The 11,853-nt window shown below is 35.3% G+C and overlaps 1 protein-coding gene across 6 annotated transcripts in view; it reads right to left on the bottom strand.

Moving 5' to 3' along the window:
• Window positions 1–2,929: 2,929 nt before the first annotated feature.
• Window positions 2,930–11,853, bottom strand: part of FCHO2 (FCH and mu domain containing endocytic adaptor 2) — a 119,444-nt gene continuing 110,520 nt past the window's right edge. For 3 of the 6 annotated variants that reach the window (XM_028492971.2, XM_055086614.1, XM_055086615.1), the window contains 4 exons: window positions 10,260–10,459; window positions 9,456–9,520; window positions 5,618–5,782; window positions 2,957–5,300 (listed from right to left, as the gene is read on the bottom strand). In XM_028492971.2, coding sequence (XP_028348772.1) covers window positions 5,278–5,300; window positions 5,618–5,782; window positions 9,456–9,520; window positions 10,260–10,459 — 453 coding nt within the window. In that variant the 3' untranslated portion in view covers window positions 2,957–5,277. Of the gene's footprint in view, window positions 5,301–5,617; window positions 5,783–9,455; window positions 9,521–10,259; window positions 10,497–11,853 lie in introns of those variants that run through there. The other 3 variants (XM_024133515.3, XM_028492972.2, XM_028492973.2) reach the window with 3 other exon arrangements.

Genomic DNA, 11,853 nt, shown 5'->3' with positions numbered 1-11,853 from the left:
AATAAGCATTGGCTGAGGGGTCAGAATACTATGCTTTGATATATGAACTACTGAGATAATTGCTAGAATTAGGATAGAAAATACTAGAGCTTATATGCCACCTTATTTATTGGGATGATATTGAGGCGATAACATCCAAGTTTCTGAAATTTAAAAGGCTCTTAATTTTGCCAAAAGCTATCCGGAAGACAGCCTTAACCACATCACACTTACACATTTCCTCTGTCCCTTTTCTGGATCATACTTTTTAAAAGAGGTTAATTTGGGCAGAAAAAAGAATTGATACTATATTCACTTAGGTGAAAGAAATCAGGGCCTTGAGCTTTGAGACCAAAAGAAAAGGAAAAAAGTAGAGCAGAAATCTACTTCCATACATTAATAAGCAATACAAAACAAAGTAGTTATATTGGTAGAACCAAGTGGAAGGCTAAGGCAGTGATCAAAATGGGAAGACCCTCATGTAAAGAGATCCTTGTACATTATTTACATCAACATAAAGTTCATCTTGCACTCTATTTCTAAAACTATTTTTCAAAATAGAAAGTTTTTTTTGTAAATGTAATACCTGCCCATTATAAGAAATAAAGTGAAATTTGGACATTAAACATCCTGTGGAAAGTAAAAATCCCATCACCCAGAAATTACAAGTTGGTGCATATTTTTTACAAAGGCTTTTGTGTTAGGTGTATGCACTTTAAAACAAAAAAGAATTACCTTTTACCATCTAACAATGTCATGGCAATATTCTGTATCAATGACTATAAACCTTCATGATTATTTTAATTAACTGAAGTTGACTTACAATGTTGTGTTAGTTTCTCGTGTATAGCAAAGTGATTCAGTTATACATATACACATACTTTTTCATATTCTTTTCCATTATGGTTTATTACTGGTATTCCTTGTGCTGTACAGTAGGACCTTGTTGTTTATTCATGATTCTTTTAAATACCTACATAGTATATCACTATATGGGAGCTATCAACTCATTTAATCCTTCCAATTTTTTCATATAATAAACACATCTTTGCTTTCTTGTCTCATTATTTTCTTATGACAAATTCCCAACAGTGATGAATTACTAGTTTAAATGATAAATAAGGTTTTTAAAGGTTTTGAATTCAAATTGCTCTCTAAGAAAGTTACACTGATTCACTCTTCTAAAGATAGAGAAGATTTAGAATACTTTCTCAAGTTCACCCTGCTCATTGCTGGGTTAAAATTGTCAAATAAATTGATTGGGCTAAGTGCAGAGATTTAATTGGAAATACGCTATAAGGAAATACACCTGTACTAGTCAGAAATCTGGTGGCTGACCTGCTGGCCAGTTCACCTTCAGCCATTCCCAGCCCCCTCTCTTTTACTCACTTAAAAATAAAGGCTACTTGCTTTCTCTGCCTCTTACACAATTCTGGCCAGTAAGAAGTAAGCAGACATGTGCTGGAAAAGCTTTAAATCTCCTGACAAAAAGGACAGATATACCTGGAACTGCCCCCCTCCCAGCTTTGGATGTAAATATGTAGTTGGAAGCTATGGCAGCCATATTGCAACCATAAGGAAAAAGCCAAAAGAATCACTTTGTTCTGTCCAATACCAGCAACAGATAAAGACAAGTTTTTTTCCACATCACGAAGCCTGCAAGTTTATCTGTTTAAACCATTCTTAGTTTTGTTTTCTGTTACCTGCAGTTAAAAAATCACTGACAGATGAAACACTGCTAAAGATAAGCAGTGGTTTCTGAGTTATCATAAATAATCATATATATATATGATTAGAGGAAATATAGAAATAATCAGATATATTTTAAATTAGGAGTAAAATACGTACATATAGCAAGAGATGATGGAATGAACCTTTAGTACTGAAAGCCACAGACACCATTAAACGCACATTTAGGAGAAGGAATAACGAAAGATGACCAAATGGAGAAAGGGCAGGATGCGTGCCAGAGGATTACTGTGTTTGTCAAAATATGCTTTGTTTTCCTCCTAGGCTCACAACCACACTATCTATGTATTTCCCATCTTTCCTTGCAGTTAGTTAGTTGGAAGCACAGATCAAGTTCTGGCTAGAGGAATGTGAACAAAGGTCATGACACCAGCTCTGCGCCTGGCCCATAAACTCCCAATTTCCTTCCTTCCCCATCCACCGGCCAAATAGAGAGGATTTTGAGCAGGGTCACAAAAATGGAGGGAGCCTGTGTCCTTGAATTACTGTATGGAGCAGAGCTCCTCCTCCAACCTCCTTAGAACCGTGATGTGAGCAACATACTAGTTTACAGTGTTAAGTTCCCGGGATCTTATTTATCACAGCAGCTAGCATCATTCACTCTGAACAGGTGGGAGCAGTGGAAGTGGAAAAAGAGAATAATGAAGAAAAAAGATGAGCCTATGGTATGAATGTTAAGAGTGCTACCTGTTTGGTACACAGGTTCCCCAACCTGACCTAGATTAACTAAACTGCTCCTTTTCATGACACAGATTTAGCAAAATTTTCAATATTTAGGATGAAATCTTTTTTCCAATTCCTTTTTTTTTTTTGCTCCTTTCTAAATTCACTGGTTTTTGAGAGGCTTGATGTTCCTGATCACCTCCTTGAAAGAGTATGGTTTTAAAACTAACGCTGTGTTCCTAAGCAACTTGTCAGGAGGGAAGTCTTTGCTAAAGCTTAACATCAATTTAAGTATATTTAGAAACAAATAAAAATCCTTATTAAACAATTTCTATACTTTTGGGTTATAGTCCAAATGAAGTTTTCCTATATGATCAGTTAAAACTAAATAAGAGACCAATCTATATGCCTGTCTAAATGGTGATACAAAGTTCAACACCAATTATTCATTGCTTACCTAGCTTGCCTTGTCCTAAAGTCTATGATATAGCTATTATTACTATAAACAAGAGTACAAAAATACACAAACCAACTGATAAATTATATATTACATGTTTATTAAGGGTACAACTTTTATGTAAAATTTACATTTTTATGAAAAAATCAAAAATATTTACAAAATTTTGTAAGATTTGCATTGTTCTAATTACAACTCAAAGTAGTAAATAACAATTCTTAAAAACTCACATTTGTTAGAGTTCTGTGTTTACAAGTTCTTGGTTAAAGAGGCAGCTACAAAGTTTATCACTATACATAAGCAAGAACCAGCTTGCTAAATACATTTCTGATTGAAAATCTATTGGTCTTTTTTACACCATTAGTGGATTTTTAAATGAAAAAATCAATATAAACTCATATGGCTTCAAAATTGTAACCTGCACCCAATACAAATTTATGTATCAGCACTTGGTATGAAGACTGTGGTAATTAGGAAAGTGCAGAAGTTTAACCATTTCACTAGTTTGTACATTGTAAGGTAATACTTAATTAAAAACAAACATGGTGAGTATAATGGGGTCTGAATTCCAACAATAAAATATTAACTGCCCAATAAAAGCAGTTTGACTGCAAAGCAGTTACAGTTAAGATTCCAGTAAGGGACTGTAATTGGCATTTAAAAGAGTACAATATAAGTTAGAAATTCTAATTTTGTCCACTATTTAGTAAAGATGAAAATTTTAGCAAATTCTCTTATGTATTGCTTTAGTCAAATCTAAATTTAGAATTGGTCTAACATGGATATATTAAAAAGCACATATTGTGTTATATATATTACTAATGAGTAGATTTTCTGCTGTATTTAATATAGCAAGATGTTACATAAATGTCTAGTAGGAGGGGTTTTATTTTCTGTAAAGCTTAACAGAACAATTAGTGGTTTTGTATAAATTATCATATACAACACATTTTATTACTTCTACGCAAAATGCAGGACACTGGTACTTACAAATAAATTTCCCATTTGTAAATTATGAAACTGTGTCCAAAATATTTAATTCCTTCAATTAATCAGGATTTGCAATAAAGTTAGGATTTTTACTATTTAATATTAGTAATATTAAGAAATGCTTAACCCAATCCATCATTTCAAATAATTTCCCTATTTTTAGCAGGTGGCAATTAAGTAAGAACAAGAACATACAAATCGGTAATTTTTCCAATTGTTCAAAATGTCAAAACTAATCTTTTCTAAAGTGTGTTCCTCACAAACTACTACAAAATTCATGCTCACAACACATTCCGGAAATAAATGTACAGACTTCCAATAACAGAGTGAAGGGAAATGTTAAATGGAGAGTTAAAATACCAGTTACCAATTTATCATTACAGTTTTGCAGAACTTTCTGATGAGGTTAAGGTGGAATATCTGAAGGTAATTTTTTCCCCTGTAAACATATGCCATTAGTTATTTCTCTAGTGGCTACAGTGTATCACTAAAGAAGCGAGCCAGGGTTCTTAAGTATAAATTGTCCTTTAGTTATTCTGAACTCCCTTCCCAATTGCAGTCAAAAAAGTATTTATGAAAATTGCAATTATCTTGTAAAAATCCTTGACTACTCTAAGATTCCAAATAGAAGATCCAGACTGTTAGGGAAAAAGTGAGGCACATTAATGAACACAAACAAATAGGCACATTTCTGGGTTTTGTTATTGTTTTACAAGGCACACATTATGCAATCCATATAAAAATAAATTAAATCTACAGCATTAATTCATCAAAACAATCACAACTTCTATAAAGTTAACTGCAGAAGTAAATTTCTCTGCTGTCTTTTGCAAGCTTATTTTAAAACACATTGCACTTGAGGATTAAAAAAATCATATAAAACACCATTTATACTTTATTAATATGTTTATATGAGAATCAAATTATAGATTTTGCAAACACCTTGGACTCTGGTCTGATTACTTAATGGCACAAAACTCAATTTGATTGAGTGTTATAAATGAACATTATCCAAAACTTAGAATTCACGTTCTGTCTGTATCCATTCAATATCAAAACTTATAAAATTTCAAAATTATCTCTGACTCTAAACACTTATGGAAAGCTAAATTATTTTGTGCTTGCTCTCCTGAAATTTCAGGCCTGACATTACACTATAACCACAGACACTGAAGATAATTTAAAATTTCAGCCTATAAAACTTCATTTTACTGAGAATCTGAATAAATGTGTTTCCTGAATATTGCAGTTTATCATTTACAGCGTTGAAAATCATTTCAGTGCTATTTCTTTCGATGACTCACTTCAAAAGTGCAATTTAATGTTTGTAGTCAGCTCTTAAAGACATAATACAAGTTAGAATAGTGTTTGGAAAGAACAGATAATGCAGAATGGCAGGTTTGTACTACTCCCTTGAGCCAACCACTTTCCCAGGTCCATCAACAATCTGCCAAGTATCGTCCTGAAAAACACCAAGGAGACCTTTGCAATTATAATTTCAAATGAACTCGAAGGAGAATATTTTCACTGTGGTTACAGATACAAACCCCAGTTCCCATCTGCTGTTTACAATACATTAGAATCAGATCACAGGTGTTCAGCTATACTGACCATGAGTACTCTCTCTCCCAGGTGTGTCTCTATCTGGCACCTTGTACCAAAGGTCAAAGAAAAAATTTCCATGCCTTTAGACTATAAACTACTTGACAGTCGTTTAGTAAATGTTAGAATACAAATGTTTCCCATGTACATTATAAAGCTTGAAATCTCCCAACTTACCAGTGGCAAACCGCTTCTTTACTAAGGAAAGCCTATAGCCAGTGCCTACAAGTTCAATATCTACTCCTGAGAGGGTACTTCCCTCGCTGAGGAATTGCACTGCAAGTGTTGTGGGTTTACTGGGTCCTTCTGAAAGATCAAATTTTGCTCTGAGGGACCCAGAACCTACAAGGAAAAGAACAAAGAACTTATACAGGATAATATATTTCACACCAAAAAAGGCAAATGAGCAAGTAAGCTGAACTGTGTCTGTCCTATGCCAAATTCATGAAATGTGCACAGCAGACAAATCAATGTCCTGTTTCCAAATCAGACTTTATTCAGTGAATCTGAATTTTCGTTAAGTAATCTTCATCCATGCTTCTCTTTGACTTAATAATAATCTTCAGAGGTATTTACTATTGAGATTCCTATGCTATATGCATGTTGAAATGAGTCAAAAGACAAGTCTGAGGGCAGCTCAGAAGGAAGCCCTAGAAGGGATGAGTGGGAATAAAGTCGAAAGGACTGCGGAGTACCATATCATGGGCGGCAAAGGTAAGGAAGCTAAGACAGCTAAGATTGGGAAGAGCTGTATCAACATTACTATTTTGTATTCACCCTTCTTCCCCGCCCCTATATATATATATAAATATATATATATAAATATATATATATAAATATATATAAAAATATATTTATATAAATATATTTATATAAATATATTTATATATATATAAACATCTTTATTGGAGTATAATTGCTTTACAATGGTGTGTTAGTTTCTGCTGTATAACAAAGTGAATCAGCTATACAACATCCCCACATCTCCTCCCTCTTGCGTCTCCCTGCCACCCTCCCTATCCCACCCCTCTAGGTGGACACAAAGCACGGAGCTGATCTCCCTGTGCTATGTGGCTGCTTCCCACTAGCTATCTATTTTACATTTGGTAGTGTAAAAATGGATAAAGAAGATGTGGCACATATATACAATGGAATATTACTCAGTCATAAAAAGAAACGAAATTGAGTTATGTGTAGTGAGGTGGATGGACCCAGAGTCTGTCATACAGAGTGAAGTAAGTCAGAGAAAAACAAATACCATATGCTAACACCCTTCGTTTTAAAATTTAACTGGTTTAACATCATGCCAATTATGTCTGAGGGGCTTTTTTTTTCAATATAACCATTTATTCAACATAACTCAGTCTAAGAGTGTGGCAGAAATAGTAAAAAATTATGAATATTATAAATGCTGTTAAGAAAAAGAAAAAAGCTTTGGGCACATAAAATGGTGTGGGGATGACAGGCCTGTATCTCAGGCAAAGATGACTACAGGTACAGAGATGGGAGACCTGACAGAGCATGACGCATTTAAGGGAGCTACATCTACACCAGACGAGCTGGAGAAGAGGGTACAGGTGGAAGAGAGTGGCAGAAGAGGAGACTAGACTGGCAGCAAGGAACGAGCTCTAAATATCTTTACAAACCACCATAAGAAGTAACCATAAGGAGCCACCTAAGATGTGGAAGACAAAACATTTCAGATACGTATCTTAGAAGGGCAGAAAGGTACAAGATGCAAGGTAGGGAAACCACCTGAAGGTCAATAAAGTAGTCTAGGACTCCAGGTGACAGGAAAAGGGGATCTGAACTAGGCTAAGGGAAAGGAAAGAAAGGAATGAATTTGAAAGATATTTAAGAGTTGAAATCAAGGCGTGAAAAGAAGGAGGAGCCTAGGAGGATTCCCAGGTTTCTGGCTGGGGAAAAGAGAATTGCTGGATAGTAGGAGTGACGTTCTGTGATTCCCCGCATAGAAGCTGAACACTACAGAGAGAAATCTGGAAGAAAATATAACAATGACCCATCCTATACTATTGTACCTGGTGGCACAGATCAATTGGGAAGATGAATTGCTGTGTAACTCTTAACGCTTGCCCAAGCCCTCCTTAAACTTTTAGTTCTTGATATGCAAAATTCAATTCTGTGAGAGTTCCACCCCAGGCCAAGAGCAGCCACCTTGGCAATCCTTAAACTTTAGAATTATTTCCTGTCCCTCTTCTGGGCATAAAGGCAAAATAGAAATAGATTTCTGTTTTACAGTATTCTAATTTGGAGATCTTTTTTTTTTTAAAGGCTGACTAACCAAATCAGAACCACATTTATAAGATGTTTCCATTTCCTCACATACACACTCTGATACCTGAATAGCAGAGGGAAACTATTAATATATCTGGTTAGAAAATTTGTGTCTTATTTTTAAGAGAACAAACTCCCTTCTTGGTAAATATTTACAATAATACTGTTTCATTAAATATGGGGAAAATATACCCTTTCTTCCTTGCTAACGGGTTGTAAACCCTCAATTCAAGTAGCATTTCTGGTTTACTTCCAGTTTCAACTAGGAATTTCAGTTTTGTCTCCCATAGCCATACAGTTAGAGTAAAAATCAGTCCAGTTTACCACCTGAAAATAGGCAACCTTTAAGTACCAAAGAGGAACAAAGGAACTAGAGATTAGCTAGGTTATTTCATACGATGTGTTGTTCTCTAGTAGTAAAAGTCTGGTTCAGCACAGCAGGTCTGAATGAACAGACAATATGAGGTATGTTCCTGGACTTTTATGCAGAAATACCTATGAGAAAAACTACCGATGATATGTTTTACATTTTGATCACATTACGCTTAAAATGTTTAAAAGGAAAAAGCTGAGCAAAACTTGAAACGCCAAAAAACCCTACTTAATAGGAAAAGTAACTGGAGATTAATTAGGCATTCAAAAGAGGGCAGGAGAACTCTCCTTTGATTAAGAGAAACTGCAAATAAAATGTTAAAGATCTGGGCTTCCCTGGTGGCACACTGGTTAAGAATCTGCCTGCCAATGCAGGGGACAAGCCCTGGTCCGGGGAGATCCCACATGCTGCGGAGCAACTAAGCCCGTGTGCCACAACTACTGAGCCTGTGCTCTAGAGCCCACGAGCCACAACTACTAAGCCCACATGCTGCAACTACTGAAGCCTGCGTGCCTAGAGCCCGTGCTCCGCAACAAGAGAAGCCACCACAATAAGCCCGCGCACCGTAATGAAGAGTAGCCCCTGCTCGACGCAACTGGAGAAAGCCCGTGTGCAGCAACAAAGACCCAACACAGCCAAAAATAAATAAATTTTTAAAAAAAGTTATAAAGTCTTGACTGTCCTGGGAATTGTATTCTAAATTGAGTTAGGGGATATACTAGGAGTGATCAACTAACTCGCAGAGACTTTTTCTTTGCATTGGGAACACAGATGCAGACATGGTGGGAGGAGGCGATTAACTTGCTTCTCCTTAAAATAATGATCACAGAATTAAAGGCTGTTGATGGTTAGTTTTTAACAAGGGGAAATGACCAAGGTAAGGTTCTCCTGAGAGAGAAAAGACAGAGGGGCTTTTTAAGGCCGGGAAGCTTCTGCATGGTTTCTGGGAGGCCAGGAGGACCCCAAGAATGAGCTAAAGAGTGTGTTAATTAGTATCAATTAGTTTTCAGTTTCAATTATCAGGTTACCGAGACGTCTATAAATTTACTTTATTAGGTATCTTCTCTTAATGGTAGCATGTGAACATAAGCATTTACATAATATTTATAAAGCTACAGCAAAACATTATTTTTCTCAGAGAAAGCATATTCAATCTAGAAGAAAAAAAATGTGTTCTGAATCTCAACTGGTCCACTCTTATTATAAGGTATTAACTTCCACCTAGTGGTCAGTTTTAGAACTGAAGGCATAAAATTCCAGGAGAAAATTTTCCATAAACATGCCTAAAAAATCCATTTTCAGTGACATCACATTATAAACAACAACAAAAAACATGCACACACTTACCTCTATTTTCTGATTTTTCTGAAATACCAGAGAGTTTCCAAAAGGCTTTCATCTGTTCTGCATTCCTGTAAGAACAAATGTTTTCAGATAATGTGTCTAGTATAATACCTTGTACATAAGTGAACACTCAATAAATACATTTTAAATATTTCACTAGAACTATGGTGCTAGATTTACTTTGAATAGTATCACCTGGTGAAAATGTGTTTGAGTAATATAATACTATTATCTTTATAAATGGATATTTACCAAATTATGTAAATTCTTTTCATTTCTACTGATCAGAGAAAGGAAGACAATACATAGGTGACCCAGTACCTTCATTACTCAAGGAAAACACAGTTTTATTTCTAAACGGTAAAGCAAATATAAATGAAGAGTGGTTAGAGTCTATACTAATATTAATGGAGGGAACAAGAGAGGTAGTTAAGAGATGTAAAAACTAATACTAAAGACTAACCAGATAGGTATTCCTATAGATATGCTAGATGCTATATTTAATCCTATAAAATAATAATTATCTTTATTTTTAAAATGAAAAAAAAAAGTTTAGAGAAATTACATACTTTGCCTAAGGGTAAAGTTGTATTGAATCATTGGAGTCTGGGTGGGGACAGCAAGACTAGTTTGTTTATTTGGGGTTGCGGCTACCATAGCTTGACTAGTAAAATGTACAGTACCTTTTATAGCATGGTTTCTTTGGGAAAATACACTAACTTATAAGACAACTTTCAGAACTTAGGTTCTAAGACTTAGGGATTGCAAGAGAAACTTAGTAGGAATTCAGAAATCTACTTAATTTACCATATTGCAGGGGGAAGGGACTGCATGTTTGTGACTCCTCCATCCACTGGTACCACCACCTGTACATTGGAAAGCACACTTGGTGCCACCATAGCTTCTGGGTTGTACTTATAATCCACTCTAAGATCTGTGGTGCCAGCACTACATTTCCAATATGTTGCAAGATTTAGAGGAGTGGACTGAATACCATTTGATGATACCTTTAAAGAGAGAAAAAAACAAACAATTGCCTTTGACCTAAAAAAGTAAACAAGTCATGTTAATGATATATACTTGAACACAAGAGCTCACACATTCAAAAATAATAATGAGGGAGTTGTCTGCTGCTAGGTGGAGTGAAGCAGGCTCATCTCAAAGGCGTTAAGTGTGGACCTGGGACTATTTACATCAAAATTTCTGTGGTGCTTGTTTAAAATGCACATTCCACTGGCTCCAAATGAAGAAAATCTGGAGGCACTGGTGGTATAGGGGTTAGCATAGCTGCCTTCCAAATGCAGAAAATCTGATTCAACTGCTTAGGTACAGGGCACAGAAATCAGCGTGTTATGTGATTCTTATTTATGCATGTAATGTTTGAGAACCTCTCAACATTCAACATAGAATTCTAAGATTCTTTATAAGAATTCAGATTTAAAACAGAAAAAAACTGGATCACCATGCAGTTCTGCAAGCCTGGAGTTAGAATACTTCCAACTTGAAATGTTTAATTTTAATCACATGAACCACAGTAAATGGTGCGATTCCTTCCAATTCTTCAGTTCCTTGCTCAAATGACTTACTCCTTTTCAATGAGACCTACTCTGATCATCCTGTTTAAATTTATATTGAAAACTGTATTTTCACGCTTCCTGACCTTACTCTACAGACTTTCCTTTCTCCATAGCACAACATACATTATTTACTATGTTTACTGTCTATTTCCCTAAGCTACTCACAGCAATTAGCAAGCACTGAATAATAAATATTTGCTGAATGAATGACAAATACTTGGAATAAACTTTAAGCCAACGTTAAGTGGCAGCACTTTTTTTATTCTTTAAAGTATTTATTTACTAGAAACATAAGCCATTTTAATACAATTACCCTATTAAAATTCAAATAAGACATAAATATATGAAATAGGAAATTTATCTCTTGGCATTCATACTCCCCACTGTTTTTTTTTTTTAATTTTTATTTTTTTTAATACAGCAGGTTCTTAATTGTCATCCATTTTATGCACATCAGTGTATACATGTCAATCCCAATCTCCCAATTCATCCCACCACCACCCGCCACCACCACTTCTCCCCCTTGGTGTCCATACGTTTGTTCTCTACATTTGTCTCAATTTCTGCCCTGCAAACCGGTTCATCTGTACCATTTTTCTAGGTTCCACATATGTGCGTTAATATATGGTATTTGTTTTTCTCTTTCTGACTTAACTTCACTCTGTACGACAGTCTCTAGATCCATCCACGTCTCAACAAATGACTCAGTTTCGTTCCTTTTTATGGCTGAGTAACATTCCATTGTATATATGTACCGCATCTTCTTTATCCATTTGTCTGTCGATGGGCATTTAGGTTCCTTCCATGACCTGGCTATTGTAAAT

The sequence above is a fragment of the Physeter macrocephalus genome, chromosome 8, assembly GCF_002837175.3.
Source record: "Physeter macrocephalus isolate SW-GA chromosome 8, ASM283717v5, whole genome shotgun sequence".
Classification (NCBI taxonomy): Eukaryota; Metazoa; Chordata; class Mammalia; order Artiodactyla; family Physeteridae; genus Physeter; species Physeter macrocephalus.
The sequence above is the reverse complement of the archived record's forward strand: the minus strand, read 5'-3'. Positions and strand labels throughout refer to the sequence as shown.